At 35.1% G+C, this 24,269-nt stretch overlaps 2 protein-coding genes across 3 annotated transcripts; both read right to left on the minus strand.

Annotated features, from left to right (window-relative positions):
- Nucleotides 1-3,249: 3,249 nt before the first annotated feature.
- Nucleotides 3,250-4,089, minus strand: LOC139823619 (uncharacterized). The gene has a single exon (XM_071796144.1). The coding sequence runs from the start codon at nucleotides 4,087-4,089 to the stop codon at nucleotides 3,250-3,252; it is 840 nt and encodes a 279-aa protein (XP_071652245.1).
- Nucleotides 4,090-21,650: 17,561 nt separating this feature from the next.
- LOC139823571 (uncharacterized) lies at nucleotides 21,651-23,876 on the minus strand. Of its 2 annotated transcripts, XM_071796106.1 has the most exons (5): nucleotides 23,567-23,876; nucleotides 23,087-23,412; nucleotides 22,595-22,863; nucleotides 22,170-22,449; nucleotides 21,651-21,773 (listed from the first exon to the last, which is right to left on the minus strand). In XM_071796106.1, exons 1-4 carry the CDS (start codon nucleotides 23,617-23,619, stop codon nucleotides 22,192-22,194), a joined length of 906 nt encoding a protein of 301 aa, XP_071652207.1. In that variant the 5' UTR covers nucleotides 23,620-23,876; the 3' UTR covers nucleotides 21,651-21,773; nucleotides 22,170-22,191. The 2 variants fall into 2 exon arrangements, with proteins under 2 accessions (XP_071652207.1, XP_071652206.1); XM_071796105.1 differs by having other exon boundaries at nucleotides 21,665-22,449.
- Between the last annotated feature and the right edge of the window lie 393 nt (nucleotides 23,877-24,269).

Genomic DNA, 24,269 nt, shown 5'->3' on the forward strand with positions numbered 1-24,269 from the left:
CGGCGCCACTACTTACTATCGCCGCCACGCGGTACATTCAAATTACCCAATACCACATCTTCCCTTTTTGGAAGAATTCTACTCTGTTTCGGGCCACCTAACGTTTCGTAGCCTAAACGGGTAACTCGCTTACGCTCACGTCCAGGATATGCCTTCCTTTCGGAAGCCTGGGGGCTTTCATTGTTACCATCATCGTTATCTTCCGAAGTCGGCTGTTTCTCGGTGGATGAAGGCGATTCCCTCGATGGTCCAGCTTTCACTGGAGACGACGGTGGTGTATGCCACGCTTCTTTCTCAGGTGTATCTTTTGGAATGTCAAAGTATCCAAGATGTGTCTCTAATCTATGTAAATGGGCTCGGTTTCGGCGAAACATCCCCGAATCTGATTGTACAATGTATGATCTTGGTTGATTTGCTTTTTCTTGAACAACGCTCCAACGGCGTAAATCACGGATCCAGACTCGATCACCAGGTTTGAGGTCACCGCATTCCTTTATATGATGACGACGATCAAAATCTTCTTTTTGGCGTCTAATCCTCTCCCTCTCTTTGGATAAAAGTACGTCACGGTTTATCGTTCTTGGAATTAACAGAGACTGGGTGATGGGAAGAAAAGACTTGATTCGGCGACCCATACACAGTTCAGTGGGAGAAAATCCGCATTTCAACGGTGTAGCACGGTATTCCAACAGCCACACGCTAAAATCTTTAGATTTTTCTAATCCATTTTTCACAGTTCTGACCATCGCCTCTATAAATCCGTTGCTTTGTGGGAAGTGAGGTGAAGAAGTTTTATGTCCGAATCCATAGGTTTTCTTGAAAGTTTGAAACTCTACTGTACGAAGTGGGTCAAACTAAGTTCCGTTGTCGGAACGAATGATTTCTGGAATTCCATGGCGCGCAAAAATGTCCTTGAGACGAACGATTACAGTTGAAGAACGTAGATTTGGTAATTGATACACTTCTAGGTATCTAGAGTAAAAGTCTGCAACTAAAAGATCCAGTGATTACTGTGTTTGAAAAGATCCATAGCGATAATTTGCCATGGTCGTTCTGGGAATTCCGATGGTTTCAAAGGTACGGAACGTGCTGGTCTGTTTTGTACGCATTACGCAAATTGCGCAACTGTCAACCATTTGCTGGAGTTCCATAGAAAGTCCCGGCCACCAAACACTGTACTTAGCACGGGCGCGACATTTCTCGATACCTTGATGCGCCTTGTGAATGGCTTCCAAGGCCTCTCCGCGAAGTCCTGATGGGATGTAGAACCGGTCATTAAACATAATGAACCCTCGAACAAGGGTGAGATTTGCACGATAATCGTAAAATGGTTTCATCGCCATGCTGACTTCTTTTTTATGTGGCCATCCTTTCTGTATATATTTTGCTAGTTCACGGCATACTGGGTCTTCCGCTTGTAGATCCAACAACTTAGAAAGTATTGCATTATAAACTGGAGATTGCTGTAATACAAATTGTACATGTGCCGAAATTTTGTATTGTAACTCCTCATTTTGTACATCCAGCGTTTTTAAGGGAGAACGTGATAAGTAATCTGCTGCTAAAATATCCTTTCCAGCTGTGTAGAAACACTTGAAGTCGTAATGCATCAATCTCATTCGCATTCGTTGCAAACGGGGTGATAATTCATCAAGGTTCTTTGTCATTAGCAATGGCACTAGTGGACGATGATCCGTTTCTAATAGAAAGTGTTTGCCGTAAATAAAATCGTGAAAGCGTTCACATGCCCAAGTAAGAGCTAACATCTCCTTCTCGATCTGGGCATATCGTTGCTCCGTTTTCGTTAAGGTCCTCGAAGCGTAAGCTACGGGACGAAATTCTCCAGAATCATTCTGTTGGCGAAGCACTGCTCCTATTCCGTACGATGAAGCATCCGCTGAAACCATAGTTTGACAATTAGGGTCAAAAATTGCTAAGCAGGGTGAGCTCGTTAAAGCTTTCAAAACTTCTCTGAATGCTTTTTCACATTTGTTTGACCATACAAACTCTTCCTCATTCTTCAGTAAATGATGAATCGGAGCTAAGATTTCCGACAGTCTGGGTATAAATTTCCCCAAGTAGTTTACCATTCCTAAAAATGACCTAGTACTTGATACATCCTTTAGCGCTGGTAATTCTGTAATGGCTTGTATCTTTGAAGGATCCGGTTTGACTCCTTCTGCTGAAATATGATGTCCAAGGAACGTCGTCTCTTGTACGCAAAATTGACATTTATTAGCATTTAGTGTAATATTCTCTCTCTTCAAACGATGAAGCACAGAACGAAGTCTGGAATCATGTTCTTGTATTGTATTCCCCCACATTATAATGTCATCCGTGTGGTTAGCAACACCTGGTAACCCTTCAAGAGCCTGGTAGATTCGTTTTTGGAAAAATTCCGGAGCTGATGAGATTCCAAAGGAAGCCTGCGAAAACAAAATTTTCCATAGGAAGTAATGAATGTAGTTAACCTTTTTGAACCTTCGTCTAATGGAACTTGCCAAAATCCTGTTAAACAATCAAGTTTTGTAATATATTTAGCGCCTGACAACTGACCTAACGTATGCTCAACAACCGGTACCGGATAATGTTCACGTTCAACTGCTTGATTCAATTTAGTTAAGTCCACGCATAATCGAATATCATTAGTGGCATGCTTCTTTACTAATACAATACCACTGCACCACTGGGTAGGCTCCTCAACTGGCTCGATTACTTCTTTTTCAAGCATCTCTGAAAGTTTCTCTTTTAATTTCGGCATTAACGCTAACGACACACGACGAGGTTGAGATAGGCAGAACGGTTTAACATCTTTACGCAACTTAATACTATATGATGTCTTTAAAAGCCCTAAACGGTTAAACACTTCAGGAAATTCAATAAATGGTCGCACAGTGCTTTTAACAGAAACTTGAGAGCAGCGCATAACTAAATTTAATCTGGTACATTTTATTCGACCGAGTAAATTCTGCCTCAGATCCTTGATCACAAAAATATTAGCGTTCGTTTGTACATTACCATAATGAAGTGACGCTGTAAACATTCCTATACATTTTAATGAATCGCGAGAAGCGTTTTCTAACCTACGATCGACTGGTTGCAATTTCCCGAAAAAACTCTTGTTCTTAAAATATTCACGATCCGCAATTAAAGTCACATCCGCACCGGGATCTAATTGAAAACGCACAACTTCGTCGTTGATCTTTACATCGGCCTGCCACGGGTCCTCTGCCGCTTTATGCAGTTGGTTCACCGTCGCCACGAAGAGTGGATCTGTTCGCGAATTATCTTCCACTTGTCGTACTGCAGTTTTGGCTTGACATCTTCGGTCCTTGCTTCCGTCTTCTTAGTTTTGCATACTTTGGCCCAATGGCCAACTTTCGAGCAATTATTGCACTTTGCGTTCTTCGCCGGGCAAGATTCCTTCTTATGTTTCCGGTCGTTACCGCAGCCGTAACATGTCCACGGAGAATTATGACTCTTTTCCTTCTGAGCGTTGCCTTTATTCTTTACTCTATTTACACTTCCTGCACTAGCTGCTTCGGAACGTAATAATTGATTTTGCTTTTGAACTGTTTCGTGGTTTCTAGCAATTTCCACGGCTTTCTTATAATCCAGCCCATCAACGTGTTGTAATTTTTCGGAAAGGCGGCGGTCGGCGACACCTACAACAATTCGGTCGCGAATTAACTGTTCTCGAAAATTCTCGTACTCACAGGAATCCGCCAGTTTGCATAGATCTGCTATGTAATCTTCCATGTTCTCTCCTGGTACTTGCACTCGCATGTTGAACTTTGCACGCTCGTACACGATGTTTCTCCTTCCATAAAAAAATCCGTCGAATCTTTCCTTCACCTTCGAAATATCGCTCGCGTCTGTTGTACTTAATCCAAATAAAACGAAGATGGTTTCCGCCCGTGGTCCCATGGCATACAGTAATGAATTTACCTGGTGCTCAGATTCCTTTACACCTGCCACTATACAGTAGCGATTAAATCGAAACTTATATGTGTCCCACTGCTCGAATTTATTAAAGTCAAATGGCTCGGGCAAAGCCACACCCGGTAGCACGATCACTGTGTCCGCCATTTTTGTAATTCGTTGCTCGTTCGTGCACGTGCTACAATGTACTTAGAGGTTGTTATCTTCCTTCTCAAGATTTTCTTGTTTCGTCGACAACTCCTACTTTTAAGGCGCAAGTACGACGCTGCCACCATGTATTATACGTCTCTTGTGACCGTATAATCTCGCACGCTATCAGTAAGGGGGCTTAGGGAAAGAGAACTGTACTTCCTGGCTGTGGACCATTAACTGTTTTATTTACTTCCTCCTCCATGCTACCAACCTGAGACTATCGACGCGCTCTCTCTCTATCTACTCGGCGCCACTACTTACGCTACCAACCTACGACTATCGACGCGCCCTCTCTCTAGATAGAGTAGATACTCGGCGCCACTACTTACTATCGCCGCCACGCGGTACATTCAATTACCCAATACCACATAAGGTTTTGTAAACAATGCCACTAATAAATACTGCATCTTCGACCGTTATCCGCGACTTTGATGGCTAAAAATTAACTAAAAGAATTTGTTGCTCGGGTCTTTTTGTTATTTAAATATTCTATGGACCGTACCCTACCAGAATATGCAACGTATGATTTTGTTGCTCGCCCCTAACTGCAATAAACAAATTATTTATCTCCGCGTCGACCGTTATCCACGACTTCGATGGCTAACAACTAACTAAAAGAATTTGTTGCTCAGCTCTTTTTGGTCTTAAAATATTCTGTGAACCGTGCTTTACCAGAATATGCAACGTATGATACAAAAAGATACAAACTAAGAGCAATTAAAACTAACCGCGATGTGGAAAAAAAATTATTGAATGTTCCACCGTTATACAGCGACGATGACACCTGCAGCCTACTCAGCGAGACCAGCAAAAAGAGTGAATGTAAGTATTTTAATTAATTAATTATTGACTATTTATATAATTAATTATCTACTTGATTTATTTTAGCAATTTCAAATGATGAAGAAAATTTATATACAAAACGACAATCCCAAAAAACTTATAGTCACAATACAATAAAAAATGGTATGTATTTATTTAAAATATTTGTATATTGCATTTTTTGAAAATAAAATATACCTAATCTCTATTGCAGTAATTTCAAAAGATAAGGAAAAACAATCAGGAACCAAATCCAATAAACATAAGTTTAAGAAAATGGGAAGTGTCAGTCGTGCAACTAAAGGTAAGTTTTCTATTTATTACACGATTGTTTTAATGCATATTTAGGCATTGTTCCGATATGTACTGTCACTACTGAAGTCTATAGTACACATAACGTGAATTATAGATTTTTTGTACTGACTTACAGTATATACCGGAACACTGCCTTAATTATTCTAATTTTGTAAAAATAAAAATATATTTATAATATTTGTAATTGTTTCAGAGAATAAAGAGACTGAGAAAACCGAAAAAAACTCAATTGCGTTAACAAGCGGACAGTTTCAAATGAGTAAAGGTATGTGTATAATTTCTTCTATATATATATATATATATGTATTATATATTTTTTAATATGTCCGTTAATTTATAGAATTAGTTGAAATCGATAAAAATGTGTAAATTGGCAGATTGTATTGACAAAATCAGTTATAAATATTTTCTTATTTCCGTGAGCATATCAAATATAACAAATGTATTTTACGTCAACGTCTGTCTTGAAGTCACTAATCCACCGCTCGCGCAATTCATGGACATGTGACTGTCAAAATGTAGTTTATGATTGGCCAGCTTTATATATAAACCCTTATATCTCAAAAACTATTATTTAAAATGAAAATTTATAAATAACTATTTTATTTAATTTTTCGAGAACTTTATTGCTATAGTATTTTGATTCGCGAATTTTGGGACACCTTGTATAGTACTTTACGAAAATAAAATATATTTAATTTCTATATATTGCAGCAATTTCCAAAGATATGGAAAAAGAATCGAGGACGTTATGCAAATCCAATAAACAAAAGTTGGATAAAATGGAAATTTTAAGTCGTGCAATTAAAGGTAAGATCTCTATTTATTACACGATTGTTTTAATGTATATTTTAGCCGTGTTCCGATATACAGTAATGACAGTACTGAAAACCTATAAATCTATAATATACGTAACGTAAATAATATATTTAAAGTACTAACATTACAGTGCGTACTGGAAAACTGCCTTCATATATTCTAATTTTGTAAAAATAAAAAGTATATTTATTTAATATCTGTAATTGTTTCATATAATACAGAAACTGAGAAAACCGAGAAAACCCCAATTGTGTTAAAAAGCGGACAGTTACAAATGAGCAAAGGTATTTATGTATATTTTTTTTATTGTGCATTATAAATGTTTTCTGCTTATTTCTATAAGCTTATTTCTTATATGGATTTAAAACCATTCATATGTAAAGTGATATTATATTCTAATTGTTGCAATGGTTTCTAGGACAATACACTGATGGCAACACTACTTTAAACACTAAACATTGTGTCGAGAAAAGTCCCATTTATCTGTTTGATGAGAGGAAACAATATACCACTAATGGCAAGTTTTATTAATTTATATTTTACTGCGTGATTTTTAATACCTAATTTTAATTTACAATAATGAATAGGACCAATGAAAGTGTCAAAGATAACGATGAAATTGCCTATATCGGTCTACAGCGGATCTTGGTGTCTTTAATTCTTGTGGGAATTTATTTACTATCTCTATAGCTCATGCAAACTGCGCGCCGGTCGGTCTTGAAACACAGTTCTTACATGAAGCCAAGACACGTAATATCACAAATTAAATTGATTAGCAATTTAATAGTTTGATGCTAAGAAGCATCTATAAAATTCCTTTCCCCGAAAAAAACTGTAAAGAATTTATTGCGAAAAATGATACCTCAGCCAGGACTGCGAGATCCAGGTTCGTGTTTCAAGACCGATGAAATTTGCGGCGCGCAGTTTGCATGAGATTGTAAATAAATTCACACAAAAATTAATATTAGGCACCAAGATCCGCAGTAGACCAATATAAGAAATTTTCATCGTTATGCTATTCATTTTAATTATTGCATTATACTATAGATTTCGCGCTTGGTGACATCAGGATTCAGAAGTGTATGTTCACAGTTATCACAATTAACTTTAAACATAAATGAGTTAAAAAATATTGTATCTCTTGAAAAGAATATTTCTCGTCACTGATATTTAATTTTCTGAAAAATATGGTATGGAATTTTCATGTAAAACGCTGGAAAACTTTACGCAATTTGAAGAAAACCTAAAAGACAAAGCATTTTGGCAAGATTTTGTAAGACATTTTTTCTGTAAATACTTATCCTGCATTTATAAATTATATACTTGATTTTAAACGTATTGTGTTTTTAGCAACTTAATTTATGGAAAAATATCGACACAAGCACGTCTTTATTAAAATCATTGACTAATATTTTTAAAAAATATATGTCGAGAGATGTAGCTATGGCATTTACAACCGTTAAAAAAGTGGACAAAAAGCAGATCTTAAAAACAACTATTTTCTCGTCATGCATTCAAAGTAATCATTTTTCGTATTCTATACATATCTGTATTTATAATTTTGATTATTATGCTAGCTCTTAAATCTCATTCGTAAATTACAGACGTTGTCATCAAAGAATATTCGACATCGAACGCTCATCCACCAATTACAGACAAGATGTACTATTCAACATTAAGCAGCATACTTAACAATGCCAAGGATTGGGAAGGCCATCGACTAATGAGACAAAAAAAATTAAATTCAACTCATACAGAAGAAGAATTAGAAGAGACAATGGAAGGAGACGATGATGCTGTTTATGAATAATAGATATATATTCAATATGATATTATTTAAGTACGATACTATAAGTATATATTATATGTGATATTAAAGGCAGTCATATTTAAATATATAATATATATAAGATTTTAGTATGATTATATTATAAGTATATAAATAAGATAAATAAAAAATATATAAGTATATTAATCGATTCAATAAAATCATTACTAAAATTCATTTTTAAAATATTATAACCTAATCTATATCGATATACTGGTGCCCTACCAGCCGAAAATGTAAGGCGCAACAAGGGGCAGTCATGAGGCCCTGATAAGGAAAACATGATCAGGCAATTTTAATTCTCGACGTTACATTTACGATCGGGTCCTAACAAGGACTACCTGATGAGCCCCTGATCAGGCGTTAGGGCATGCTTATTAGGTCCCCATTAGGGCCCTTCCAAAATTTCTGCTCGGGAAAATGCGGTAACGGGGCGATTCTGGTGTGAAGAACAGGGTTCCTCCGAAAAAGCTGGTAAGGGCGGTGGAATGGCGAGTCGCGGAGGACCGGCGTTGAGCTGCTCCCGGGGGAGTTCAACTTCCCGTCGCGCCCGGTTGTTCTGTCGATTTCTCTTTCGCTTGATCGTGCGGAGATTCTGTCCTCGAGGGGGTAGGACTTTCGGGTCCACTAAAATTATTTATTTATTTAGTCGATCTCTCTCGGACCCGGTCGGAAGCGAACAAAAGGAAATCGTCACGAGCTCAGGGGCGTCAGTGGACCGGCTGAGTCCGCAACAGCGACGAAGACGCCGGGAGCCAAGTCAGGCCCACGGCAACGCCAATGACCGCCGCGAACCTGATGCCTACACCGATCGACTCAAAATAATAAGCTTCCGGGGATCCGACAAATAGACCGTTTGAGAAGGGGAGCGATAACGTGAAAAAGGAAAGAATTAAGAGAATTACGGGACTTACTACTTTGATGAATTCTTGGTCGTTGGGATTCTCTCCGCAATGGACGTTGGACTCGTCGGTGGGTGAATCGGGGCGACTGATGGTTCGTCGGATTTGTTGCACTGACTTTAAACGTGGAGTCGAGACTCGAAACGAATGAGATCCCGATTATAATACCGAGCAATAGGTAGACGCAACAATATGCAGACTAAAACTTGGAAGACTGAAAAAATTTCTCTGAGGGGGAGTCCTGTGATGTCGCGATTTAAATAGGAAGGTTCGAAAGATGGAAGGGGTGAATTTCGTGTGGGATGTGTCTGGTTTTCGTTTAAAGGATTTCTGGTTGGCGGGATGTTTCTAATTATTATTTAAAGGAATTCTTATTGGGCGAGATGTTTCTCACCCAAGAGGTAGATTTTGAGTTTACGCCTATCCTAGAAAGCTAGAGACGGTTATCGATTTTTCCGGTTTTCCATTGGTGAGCCCCCTCTTAAGGCCTCCGCTGTCTTATTGGGGGTATAACCCATCGGTTCTTCCAGTGACGCATTTGTTTTTCGACTGTCGCCGATTTCTCTTTTATTGGGGTTCCTCACTTATCTCGCGACCCTGTTTTTATGTCGACAGACGATCCATACTTCTCAATTTTAAGTGCAGTTTTATTGCAAACAGAAACTTCCCCACGTGCTCTTAAGATTTCTAAAAGCACATATTAGGTTTCATTTCTGTTTGTCGGAACATCGCACGGCCAGTTTTGAGTCGCGCGATATAATACAGATCCCCATCATCCCCCGTCTGGAGTTAAGGCCCTTTCTGCGTGTTGTGTCGCCGGGTTTATAGTTATGGCGAGGTTGACGAGAATCTAGTAATTTGTCATCTGAGAGGTTGCTTTTAGTTGCCCAAGCAAATAAGTAGTTCGATCATAAAAAAAAGGAATGCGAGGAGATCTAACCTCACCCCCCGATCGATAACCGTCCGTACTCGGTTTGTTTATCCTAATCTTAAGGGCTATCTTAGGCGCATAAGAATTCCCGCGAAAAAGAGATATCGTGGAGTCCGCAGGACGTAACACAATCTTTTAAAAATATTTTAAAAGTATTTTTCTGACATTATTAAGCGGACATAGAAACATTCTAAAAATATTTTTGTAAATTATTTTAATCTTTCTAATAAATATTAAAAAATATTTTTAAAATATTTTGTGCTATATGGGGTATACTTATCAAATCCAGTACAGAATGTACATTGAGTTTATAAACGTTAATATTATTTATAAATTAAACTTTTTTTACTCTTAAAACTGTAATTACAATTTATTTAAAAAGTTTATATTTCCGCAGGTTACTTTTTAGTCTACAAGAAGTAAGGAAACAGATCATGAAAACAATCATTTTTCGAAAGGTTTGTTAATATTATAATTTCTATATTCAAGAAACATTTAATTTAATATTTTACATTTATTATATTATGGTGATAATTTATCGGGATCATCGATATATAGAATGGACTGAGCGACTCTCTGCAGAGAATTATGCGCTCGCGATAGAGTGAGAAAGCCTATACATAGAAGGCCTATTTTGTCTCTCTTGCTGATATCTCGTTAGGGGATTTCGTCCCTCTTCACCAATGAGAGATGTCAACAAAAGACAAAACAGGCCTCGTATGTAGACTCTCACTCTACCGCGAGCGCCTATTTCTCTATAGGGATGCTCAATCTATTCGATATATCGATGATCGGGATACACATATATGTATATATATATATATATATATATATATATATATATATATATATATATATATATATATATATATAGAATTAAAATTTGAACAGAGACTACACAGTTTTGTGCCGATTTTGTAAATTTTTAAATTTTATTGATTTTATATTTATATTTCATATTGATTTCTGTATTTATATGTATTTCTGAAAAATATAATAAAATATATTTTATTTTGTAGAAGGCATCGCTAAAACATATAACTGAAAAAAGTATTCACAAAACAATTCTGACAGTATTAAAAAGTTTTTTGGATCGACATTTAGCCATGCAACTCACTGCAGTGCACCAGTCTAAAGATAAATATGTTATTAAAGAAACAGTTTTTTATAAAACACTTTTTGGTTAGTACATAATTTTTTTTCGATATCATTATTATGTGCTAATATAGTATAAATTAATAAGTATATTTATAATTTGTATTTTATATTACAGACTTGTCATGTGACAATTGCACGGGTGAAAATACTGAGCCAATAACAAACAAAGATTTTAATAAAACACTAGGAACTATTTTTAATAATGCGAAAGATTGGGATGGGCAGCGTAATATACGACGACTATTGGCCGCCAATGCTCATCAAACGAACAACGACAAAAATAATGTAGCAGATTAGATACTGTCTAACTCTTACTAACAAGGGAACGGTCGGAAGCGTCCCTACCCGATTTGGATGCGCTTTGGATATGTTGTTGAGCATCAAAAAATAGTACTCATTTTTTTTGCGGCGTATCTCGACATTTAGGGGTTGAAAAAACCCCTAAACAATAACGACCGATTTGGATGCGCTTTGGCTATGTTGTCGAGCATCAAAAAACAGTAGACTCGCATTTTTTTTGCTGCTTATCTCGACGTTTAGGGGTTGAAACAACCCCTAAAAAATAACGACCGATTTGTATGCGCTTTGGCTATGTTGTCGAGCATCACAAAACATTAGACACAGGTTTTTTTTGCTGCTTATCTCGACGTTTAGGGGTTGAAACAACCCCTTGAAAATAACGGATTTTATAGTTTTTAGCGAATATCTTCGAAAATATAAGGCGTAACGACAAAACATTTGTACAAAATGTCTATGGCTTTTTGTGCTCTTTACAATGGCGTAATCAAATTTTTCAAATTTGTCATATTTTTTAATTTAACCCCACCCGGGGACCTATTATTTTTGCCAAATCTAACAATTTTTCCAACGCAAATTTAAGAGCGTCAAATGCCAAATATATCCATGTGTATTTTATTATGATACCATTATTAGATTTTTGGCAAGACGAGATGATATGTGATATAGGCGTCGCGCTGTAGGTACGTGTTGCGTTATTTCTGTTCAGTTGCGCCGTACGCTTAATAATTTCCATTTGTGCATATTTTCTCATACAATATATACTATATACTGCAACATATGTAAGGGCCTAAGCAGAATGGCTGTCTTGGCAGTGTTTTATGCCTTAAGTCTTTGTCTTATGTACAGTATTGTGCGTTACATAAGACAAAGACTTAAGGCATAAAACACTGCCAAGACAGCCATTCTGCTTAGGCTCTTACATAAGACAAAGACTTAAGGCATAAAACACTGCCAAGACAGCCATTCTGCTTAGGCCCTTACCATACCGAAACGCATCTCTCTGACGCTCGATCCGCTCGATCATTCATTGATCAAACGAGCCAGCTCGCCTCACTTCTCACATCCGCCGTCCGTCGGTAGCACCTCTCTCGCATGCCGACTCGATCGATCTCACGATCGATTCCTCGCTCCCACTCGCTCGAGTACCCGTTCCTTCTGCACTCAACTCTTCAACTCACTCTGCACCCCTCCTCGCTGCGTCCTCCTTCTCATTCCTCTCCGTCATTCTAACTTCACTTTTAACTCTCCTTTTCTCCCTCAATTTCTGGCCGCTTCACCTCGATTCTATCATCACTTTGTCACGTCTGACGGTATAATCACCGCTATATTCCAGCCGCATAAATTTTTCGATTTCTATCCTCATTGCTAAAAGTGCCCAGCATCTGAAAACAATATTATAATATAACAATCACTCTTTAAATTAACTGTCACAACAATCACTCAGCTGATGCGAGCACGCGTTCTTAAAGTAATTGGCCCAAGCCTAGAGAACATGGCTGCCTAAAGGCACCTTTTCAAGCTTAAGCCCCATTTTCATGAATCACACTATAAACTTTTGGACAATCGCTTGTTAAAATTCCCCAGAATCACTAAAATTGATCGTAAATGGATATTACAAGCCTTATGAGATCCTTTATGCAATATAAATTCACTTTGACACGCGGATCTAACGATAATAAATGCATGATCCATAAAAATAAACTAAGGAAACTTAAATAAAATATAAATAAATAAATTAAAAGCAGATTATTCATAAGAACATAACCTTTTGTGCCTAAAGATTATTATTATCCTAAAATAATAATTATCTTACTAGCATTTCTCAAACATGATTGTTATAAACAATTAAATTATATTATTAACAGACTTAGCTAGTGTGACTACTGGAACTATCACAAAAAGTCAAACATCTTTTGGTTATAAATCATTGTTGGATCTCTCAAAATAAACTAATTAACAATAAAATTTATCATAAAATTATTATAAAAAATGATGAATAAAATCACTGCAGACACTCAGCAGAGCATGTCAAGTAATCTCACAAAAACCCCCACATCATATCCCTTCTTAATTCCGAGATATAATTAGAAATTACGGAAATCCATAAAACACAAAAATTTTAAACAACCTAAAATAATACCCTTAATTGTCTGAACACAACAAAAGAAACCCCATTTCTTTATCTCTTACCGTTCTCGAGTTATAAATTATTAAAGTTTCACGTCCGCCATTTTGAATTTCTTACCTTTTAAACTTACAAAGACCAAATCACTTTTACATTAATATTTTAGTCTTTTATACATTTTAAGATCGAAAAATTTCATTTCCGAACGAAAATTTTGACACTTAATTATTATGATAAAAATGGAATCCCTCATACTCCTAAACACCAGTGACGTTAACGCCGATTTTCTATTTAAATTAATTAAACTAATAAATGAGATTAAAAATTGAACATTCGCCCCATGAAAGACGAGGATAGTTTAATACCAGTTCATAGAGAATAAGACAGGGATAGCCATGTAGACTTTTAATAAATTAAAATAAAAATAGAAAACGAATAGTTTGAAATAAAAACAATATAAACGTGTATAAGGAATAATCATTAGAACCGTTCAATAGAAAAACATTTACTATATAATTATTCAAAATTGCAACTTATTTTTATAAACAATCATAAACAAATTACTGACCATGTCAATAAATATTTTTAACTTATACCTCAGATCATATATAACAACTTTTATATAAATCAAAAACCTTGTTACTCCATTAATGAAGACTACACAAATTTTAAAAGAAATACAGGGCCGGATAACGGTTATTCCGATCTGGGATAAACTACCCTTAAAATGTGGCAACCCAGAGTCGAACTGCTTGCATAATTATAAAAACCTGTTTCGGTAAATACGAATTTTGACCGCGCACGTAAACTCTGCATCAGTACACCTACGAAAAATGATAATAACTTTTATTTCTGTAATTGTTTATTTACGAAATATTTATAACAATAAAATAAAGAATGCTCATAAACAAGATGATATTAGAAATTCGAAACCTCTTAAATAAAGAGAACATAACAATATCAATACGCGAATTAAAAAGTACCAATTTATTTAATCAATAATTTGTTATTAACAAACACATATATTAATGATGAAAATTTCCAATGCTATATTATACTTTAGTGAAAGTCCTACAATATATTTCCTATACACTCCCATCAAATTCCCAACCATTCGCGAGATATAAAAATAATAAAAATTTTATTATATATAAACAATTTAATTTCATTGATTTCCTGTACTATAAGAATGCTAACCATTTCTACCTGCATGATATATTATTAACATGATATTAGAATCATTATTACCACCGCTAACATCACTTTTATCAACATTATTATTAACAAATATATATATATATACTTACTAAAATTAATATAAATATCGAGCGTCAAGCGCCGAAACGCCACTCACGAACCAGAGAAAGATAAAATTGTATATGCGTAGCATAGGGAACGCAAATCCGAGTGAGATGCGAGTATTATACAATCTGAAGAAGAGAAAGAGAGAGTCAGATATATCATAGTAACTGTTAGACAAAGAGAGCAATATCTTTTATACTTTAGACATGCTAATAATGACTTTAATTGTACTATTAAACTATTCTACTGTATGTAAAGCATGTCTGAAGAAACTTAAATAATATTCAACGTATATTTGCACATTTTAAAATTAAAATATTAAAGATTTCTTATATTTCTTTATGATAAAAGTCATATTGAGATTTTATAATGAAAAAAGGTATCGCTCTCAATACAAATTGCTGTTAGAACAGAGAATAGAAATGGAATTCAGATGAGTCACCTGTATGACTTGTTCGAGTGAAACTAGTCCTCGCATAGACTATATATGGACATGTCGAAGCAGAGCGCAACGCATGACCATATAAGGTAATGAATTTCAAGACACCACCCTATGACTCATTGCTGGCAAGCGAGCCACACCATTAGAAGTAGACTCACATCCGCTAGACAACGCCTTATGACTCATTGCAACGAGGTGCGGTTACCTCCCACTACCGTTTCCAAAATTGTATAACAGCGGAATCTTTCACCCTCTCGACGGAGAGTGTGGAACGAGCCAGGAAAAGTCACATATCTTATACTTGTTCCATCCTCCCATATAAGCCAATTGTATCGTAAAATTTCTACAATAAATACCATACTCTTTTATATCAAAAGAAAGATAAAGATTATTGAATACCTACCTTCGACGGATCCAAGAAGCCATAATCTACATTGCCGACCAACAGCTAATTATCCTGGGGTTTTACCTCCTTAACTGCAAGAAAAAGAACCCATCAACGGAGACGTTCTGCCGGATCGAGCCACCTCGCATCATCCAGGACGTCACAACTTCCAATCCCACCGCCTCTTTTCAACTTCCTTCGCACCCTCCTTCAATCCTGCACCTCCACCCTTCCACACAGCTCTGTTTTCGACCCTATTTCCACCTTTCCGAACTTTACACCTGTTTCCCCGCCGAGGGTAACGGGGGAATCCTATTATGTTGTAGTATATAGTATATATTGTATGAGAAAATATGCACAAACGGAAATTATTAAGCGTACGACGCAACTGAACAAAAATAACGCAACAACCTACCTACAGTCCGACGCCTATATCACATATCATCTCGTCTTGCCAAAAATCTAATAATGGTATCATAATAGAAATACACATGGATATATTTGACATTTGACGCTCTTAAATTTGCGTTGGAAAAATTGTTATATTTGGCAAAAATAATATGTGGGGGTGGGGTTAAATTAAAAAATGTGACAAATTTGAAAAATCTGATTACGCCATTGTAAAGAGCACAAAAAGTTATAAACATTTCGTACAAATGTTTTGTCGTTACGCCTTATATTTTCGAAGATATTCGCTAAAAACTATAAAATCCGTTATTTTCAAGGGGTTGTTTCAACCCCTAAACGTCGAGATAAGCAGCAAAAAAAACCCCGTGTCTAATGTTTTTTTATGCTCGACAACATAGCCAAAGCGCATCCAAATCGGTTGTTATTTTTTAGGGGTTGTTTTAACCCCTAAACGTCGAGATACGCCGCAAAAAAATTCGAATCTACTATTTTTTTTATGCTCAACAACATATCCAAAGCGCATCCAAATCGGGTAAGGACACTTCCAACCGTTCCCTTGTAAGTCTCAGCTAAAAACATTATTATTCATAATTTTAACGTCATTTAACATTTACTTCAACACATACATTTATTAAACAATACTGATATTGATTATGCTGCGCGTATAATTATACAATATATATTTTATTTTCATTTATAACAAATATATTTTATTTTTATTTATATTATACATATAATTTGATTTATATTATTTATATTTTACTTATATTACACATATAATTTATGACGCGTAATTTAATAATATTTAGTTTTATTTTTGCATAATTTTAATAATTTTGTATTGTTTATGTACTTTTCAATAACTTAATATGTAATTTCTAAACAAAAATTTTAAAACAAATATGTAATTCTTATTGTTATATTTAAAATTTTCGTATGAATTTAATATATATTTAATATGGATTTAATAAAATTTTCTCTGAAAGCATGAATTGTAATTCTGGTCGAAATAAGGCCTTTTTATCAAGGCTGAAAAACTTTCCTTATAAGGGCCCGAAAAACTTTCCTTATAAGGGCCCGAAAAATTTTCCTTATAAGGGCCCGAAAAACTTTCCTTATGAGGACTTGAAAAACTTTCCTTATAAGGACCCGAAAAATTTTCCTCATAAGGGCCCGAAAAACTTTCTTTATAAGGACCTTGTAAACAATTTGTTACATGCCACATAAGGGCCTTATAATTTTGCCCTACAATGAACATTTCTACACGGGTTCTTACGGTTATGAAAAAATGAGACGCACATAAGGATATTTAAGGACGCAAAGTTATATATAATACTGCTAGGAATAAAAGAAAAATAACAAGTACAATGCGCGTATATACAAACTTTCTTTTATTACTACTACTAATATTTACATTTATTTCTTATTTACATTTATTTTTATTCAAAAGCTACCATATGCTACTTACATTTATTTTATATTTTCATTTATTTTTATTAAATAGCTACAATATGCTACTAACATTCATTTTTTAGTTACATTTACTTTTATTCAAAAGTTACCTTATGCTATTAACATTTATTTTTTATTTATTTTTATTTTTCTTCAAAGGCACAGATTACTTGTCTTATTTCTATAGTAGGTGCATGTGCGTAATCGGCGAGGCTGAACCGGATCTAGCTTAATAACCCTACCGTTTCGTTCATTAAATTTGAACGTCAGAATTTTATTGTATTTTACAGGTTGCCGTTTTACAGGTTTTACATTTAATTTCGCACTCCGGAGCCTGCGTCTCCGTTCGTCCATAGCTATCGTTTGCCATGCTTCAGACACCGTTGAAACCGACCGGAGAGACAGATTGTCCAACATGCCAAAAATCATGTTAGATATTTCAAAAGGAAGCTGTTTAATTATATCCAATTTCTTTTGTATAGATACATCAAAATATGAAATAATTCTCCTAAAGGCTTCCATTGCTCCTGATCTGTGACCTGTAGCTTACGAGAGCCTAAAAGATAATGATAGCCCCGCAGTCGATGCTGCTATTTATACTCCTTTCCCTATCGGTCACCAGGCTACCCCGAAAATGGCGCGTTCTAATTAACTGCCCTCCTGCCACCCCACTCCCACCACTCCACTACCTCCCACCCATGTACATGTGCCGTTTCGTTCATTGAATTTGAACGTTAAAATTTTATTACATTTTACAGGTTTACATTTTATTACATTTTCAATACATTTAATTTCGCACTCCGGAGCCTGTGTCTCCGTTCGTCCATAGCTATCGTTTCTCATGCTTCAGACACCGTTGAAACCGACCGGAGAGACAGATTGTCCAACATGCCAAAAATCATGTTGGATATTTCAAGAGGCAGCTGTTTAATTATATCCATTTTCTTTTGTATAGATACATCAAAATATGAAATAATTCTCCTAAAGGGTTCCATTGCTCGTGATCTGTGATTTATAGCCTTCAACACTCAGAGAAAAAATCATTGTCATGGCAACTATAAGGTGACAACTAAGCAAGTTGTATTCATATAATTATTTTATATAGTTAAATGAACTATTTTATAGTTATTGCAACCAAATTAATGGTTAAGAGAACTAATTTAATGGTTAAGAAAAATAATATATAATTGTTGCACAAACTTTATTGGAGGAATAACATGAACTATATCATTATAATTCCGCGAACTTTTTAATAATTAGTGCAACTAAAGAAGTGGTTAAAAAAATTAATATATAATTGTTGTACAAACTTCATGGGAGGAATAACATGGACTATGTAATTTTAATTCCATGAACTGTTTAATAATTAGTGCAACTAAAGTAAGTGGTTAAGAGAACTAATAAATGTGAACAAATAATACATCAACTTTTTTTGATGGGTTATAGAAATCAAAATACTATAGTGACTTATTGAAATATATAAATATTGTCAGACTTATTAAATAACATGATTAATGTAACTATATTTATAACGTTATAGTTGTTGTTTTTATAACATTATTACGCACACTATATTTTTATGGTCATTAAGACATTTAGTTGACTGAAATATGAGCGTCACAATACCATCAGAAATATATGACTATAGTCGGCATAGGCATAGCCGACCGTGGGCATAGCTACGGGCTGCGGCATAGCTACGTCATAGCTGAAGAGAATGAGACAGCAGATATGTCTGTCCTATTCTTTTCGCTCGAAGCTTGCCGCGACGCGCCGAGCATACACGGTTTTCGTTTGTTCGTTCTTCAACTATTGCAAACAGCTACACTGAGAGAAAAAATAGTTGGAGTAACTATAATCTCACTATATTTCATAGTTAATTTTGGCATCAACCATATATTTATAGTTTAGTTAAACATACAAAATATAGTAAAATAGACACATATTTATAGTCAACCTTACTATCAGTCTAACCATCTCTAAAACAAAAAAATATATTTATTTCGAAATTTTATTACTATTTTTTAACTATAATTTGTTTCTTAAGATGCAGTCTATGATTATAAATACTTTCTCATATCTGAAAAAAACACTTACCTTGGTGGGATTCGAACTCGGGAACTCTGGATCGTAAGCCAACTGCCTTACGTGGTAGACTACTTCTTAGTTTAATGTAAGTGTTATATATAGTCTACATATGTCATAACTAGCGCAAATATATAATTTTTCAAAAATCATCTTAAGAAACAAATTCAGTTTAAAAAGAGTAATAAAATTTTGAATTGAATATGTAATATATGAAATGGTTATTATGAACCAAAATTAGATTTTCGTGTTGTTAACCATACTATAAAATATAGTTACATAAAACACAGTTGATAGTACAATGAAACATACTATATAGTAATAAACTGTATTAATAGTTATAATAAGATCTTATTTTTTGTATATAGTTTCGTTCACTATGTATATATGACTACTAATAAGAGAAATAGGATCGTAAAGATATACAATCAATTAGAAAAGCCATGCGATCCAAGCTTAGGTCTTTGACAGCCTTATATTAGTTACTGTATACATATATGTCTATATATATACATATAGTTTTTTCCAACATACTGCGCGCCGATTATTTGTCGGACTTAAAACACAGTAATTGTTAGAATTAAAACCCTTCCCTCCCCGGAATTAAATCGACTCGATTTAAATATCTAATAACTGTAAAGAAAATTTATTGCGAAAAAATATTACCTCAGCCAGGGTTCGAACCTGGAACCTCCCTCATTCCGTGTAGGGCGTCGTACCAATTCGACTACCGAGGCATGTGGTAATATTTATCGCAATAGCCGGTTAATAATAGTTTGAAACGTCTTTCTCAGGCGACGTGAATAATAATAAGAGAAATAGGATCGTAAAGATATACAATCAATTAGAAAAGCCATGCGATCCAAGCTTAGGTCTTTGACAGCCTTATATTAGTTACTGTATACATATATGTCTATATATACATATAGTTTTTTCCAACATACTGCGCGCCGATTATTTGTCGGACTTAAAACACAGTAATTGTTAGAATTAAAACCCTTCCCTCCCCGGAATTAAATCGACTCGATTTAAATATCTAATAACTGTAAGAAAATTTATTGCGAAAAATATTACCTCAGCCAGGGTTCGAACCTGGAACCTCCCTCATTCCGTGTAGGGCGTCGTACCAATTCGACTACCGAGGCATGTGGTAATATTTATCGCAATAGCCGGTTAATAATAGTTTGAAACGTCTTTCTCAGGCGACGTGAATAATAATAAGAGAAATAGGATCGTAAAGATATACAATCAATTTAATATATTCAATTATATTCTCAGCGTATTGTTTTAATTCAATAAAGGTACTGTCAGAAAGAGGCATATTACATTTTTTCGGTTTTGGAAATTTTGATCTGACATTAAGAATGTCAAAGGCATCGTTAAAGATAGAGCAGAACTTAGCAGTTTCTTGAGGTGACTGTAAATATCCAGGAAAACACTTTTCAACAAATTTTAGAGCAATGCTAACGCTTTTGCTGAGTGTTTGAGCCGCTAACTTTACATTCATCTTATTATTATAAAAATAAATGTGTTTTTTAGTTAGCTTTGTGCCAGCCTTCAATCCTTCTTCATCCTGCAATTTCTGCAAACGCTTAATGTCGTCAAACAATATTTCTTTTCCGTTATTCCACAATTTTAAGTAGTGTCCTAACGTATTTCTAACTAATTTCAACATATGACAAGGGTCAAAAAAACAAAACACTTTTTCTTTTGTCGCAGGATTAATAAAAAAAGGTTTAAAGTTCTTTCCCAATTCAAAGTTTGCACCTAACTCCTTACACATAGACACATTAACGCTGGCACCATCGAAAGTCAACGAATGTACGTGTACATCAATTTTCGCAAGTAATTCTAAACAGTTTCTAAGAACGCTCGCTCTTTCTTTTCCACTTAGTGAATTGATCAAAAAGTAACCTATCGGGACCTTCCAATGCGCGTTTAAAGCTACAAGCATGAAAACCAAGGCACTTCTAGCTTGCAATGGCTGATCTGAATTTGTACAGTTATTGAAACCTAAATCTTCATAACCATAATACCGATTTCCATCGTATTCGACCTGCTGACGGATGCTAATTTCATCTATAACTAAGTTGCAAATTATTGGTTTATCGGTATTCTGAACTTTACATCGTAGAGCTTGCAAAACTTCGTCAGTAAATCCAGGTCGTCCATTGATTGACCTATACCATTTGCGAATTGTTGAAGATTCCGGTAGAAGGTTTTTGAACGTTTTTCGTACGTATTCGTAGGCTTTGTTTGAATAAAAATTCAAAGTCAAAGCAAAGGCTCGTAATTCAGCGGAGTACTTACTCTTCATTTTTCCTTTCCACTTCAGAACTTCATGCATGATTTCTGGGATTTCACCCTAAATACAATAATCAATCCTTCCTATATGAAACTTATTTACATGTTTAATTCAATTTTTATATTCTCCAGAGAGCATAATTCCAGATAATATATTTATGTACAATTGTAACCGAGGTAAATTTGAACTCCATCCGATTGTAGATATATAACCGATTATAGTTTTTAATAAAATACAAATTACTGAAGTTATCGTCATGATCCGAGTCAAGGAAAAGAAAAAAAGACAAGTTGACATTGTGACAAACGGCGCTATCTTCATCAGAACTCGTCACTGAAGTTATTGTGTAATATGTAAAATATGGAATTATGTCTAACACTTTTATTCGAAGCCTTCGATGAATGCATTGGCTTTATTTGGAGCTTTCATCGATCGATAAATGTTATTCAAACATACCATTAAATTGTCAGCAGCAATTTCAGAAATGTAGTTTTTTTTTCTTCAAATCAGAGACCAGATCCTTTAGCGAAGAAATACGTTGCTTGCATCTACCAAATTTTTTTTGCAATGTTTCAATTTTCTTTCGTTGCTGCATAATGGTACGTCGCGCTAAATTCATGACTCTCATAGCTCGTCTTGGTGTTGCCAGATGAGGTGACCGGATATCACCAACATAACGTGGATCTGGTATCATCGGTGGAGCAGAATCACAAATGGCTGATGTAATGGCAGGAACCTGATAGATTGTGTAAAACTTATATTATTATATATATTTACTATATTCAATATAAAACAGGGGATTTATTATTTTTAGGTCATAAAAAATAAAATAAATTAATGGATATATTAGGATTAAATATATGTAACGAAGTAATACTTACTGGTAATTCATGAATAGCAATCGTTGAATCAATACTATCATTAAAATCTAAGCGTTTTCTCTTGCTGCTGCAATGAGCATCTTTCCGCCGTTTCAAGGGAGTTAGGCAGTTGTTCAGAAAAATTTCACAATTGCCTATTTCAGTACAATGAGCAGGATCGACATCCACATTGACATCCATACTACTCATATCCTCTTTAGCAAAATCCTGAGATTTCTTGCGTGTACCACAAGAGCTTGTGATTCGATTGGAAGGAGTGTGTGTAATATCTGTCACAGAAACAGTATGTAATAGGTTATTAAAAGCCTCAAGCACAAATCGAAGTCGTATACAAGTTGTATACATGAAAATTTTGGCATCTTTCAAGTTTACACTTTTTGGTCAAATATCTTATTTAATTATTAAAAAATTAACGTCTTGGTATATGTTTCGATTTGCTGCTGGTGTACGCCAAAACATTTAAATAGATATACAAACAAAAATAAGACTCACTCTCTGTTACTGCTGTTGTGGACTGTGAATAATTCACGACGTTAATGTTGTCATTCGAAGAATCACTGTTCGTGATTCCAGTGGAACAGATATTGCCATCATCAGTCTTACTGGCATTTCCAACGAAGGTGGAAGGTGGGGTGCCTCCACCAACTATATATATACAAGGCACAGCTTCTGGTTGCACAACGATACACCTTGAACGCTTCCTCAGATCCTCGGGTTTGAAGTGATCTGTACACAATCTGTGTGAGTCATACAAATTGTTCTCGGTCTTGTTACAGAATTTCAACCACTGCTTTCTGATATGCTTATTTGATGGAAATCTGTTGACAGATATAATAAAATAGATTTAAATAGTTAAAATGTAAAAAAAATAGTTTTAATATTAATTAATTTAAATAGTTCAATAATTAAATTTATTGCTGAGTTTACTGAAATCACGCAAACTGACAATAAATTAAATACATTTTTACTTACCGTATATAGGAAACCGATTTGTCCTTTCTACCGCATAAAATACAATATATCATCTTGCTTGAATTTTGGCGTACGTTCGCGGATCAACACGTTTTAGAAAATATCTAAGAAATAACCGTGTTTCAACATATGTCACTAACATAACCTTATTTTTCAGTGAGCCAAACCGGCCAAACAAATGTAGACCGCGCATGCGCACTTTCGAGCAGTCACTCACAAGAGAGAGGCAACTATGATTTTCTTTCTCACTTCCTCCGGACATGTTTTTCTTCCGAAAACAATAGGCATTCCGCTTCCATTTCTATATGTTCTAAGGGAGAGACTCGTCGTGAGGAATAGGCGCGAAATCCAGGCGATCATTCGGGTTTTCCATTTTCTATTTAATAAGACCGCATCAGGCCCATATGGTGATTTCTTGCTTTGAACACAAAATGGCGTTAAGCCCATATGGCTATTTCTTTATCTAGATATAAGAATCCGATGTCGAAGAAGGCACTCGGAGACAGATATATACAAATTTATTTTATTTTTGGTTTTCTCATTTATCGATTAAGACATTTACGTTTCTTTAATATACTTACAAGGCCATGAGCCATTATGATTAAGATTATGCTCGCGGTATTAATTCATAACTCGTTAAAGACATAGGATTAAGTTGCGTTGAGAGCCCGTATGGCCATGTAGATTTAGATTCTCATTTCAT

This window comes from Temnothorax longispinosus, unplaced genomic scaffold, assembly GCF_030848805.1.
Source record: "Temnothorax longispinosus isolate EJ_2023e unplaced genomic scaffold, Tlon_JGU_v1 HiC_scaffold_14, whole genome shotgun sequence".
In the NCBI taxonomy this organism is placed as follows: Eukaryota; Metazoa; Arthropoda; class Insecta; order Hymenoptera; family Formicidae; genus Temnothorax; species Temnothorax longispinosus.

Bases quoted from the DNA above. Each gene is read 5' to 3' on its own strand.
- LOC139823619 (XM_071796144.1), bottom strand. From the start codon at position 4,089: ATGGCGGACACAGTGATCGTGCTACCGGGTGTGGCTTTGCCCGAGCCA.
- LOC139823571 (XM_071796106.1), bottom strand. From the start codon at position 23,619: ATGATATATTGTATTTTATGCGGTAGAAAGGACAAATCGGTTTCCTAT. The intron at 23,413-23,566 runs GTAAGTAAAAAT...ATCTGTCAACAG, and splicing joins AAATCGGTTTCCTATATACG to ATTTCCATCAAATAAGCATA. The intron at 22,450-22,594 runs GTAAGTATTACT...ACAATCTATCAG, and splicing joins TTGCTATTCATGAATTACCA to GTTCCTGCCATTACATCAGC.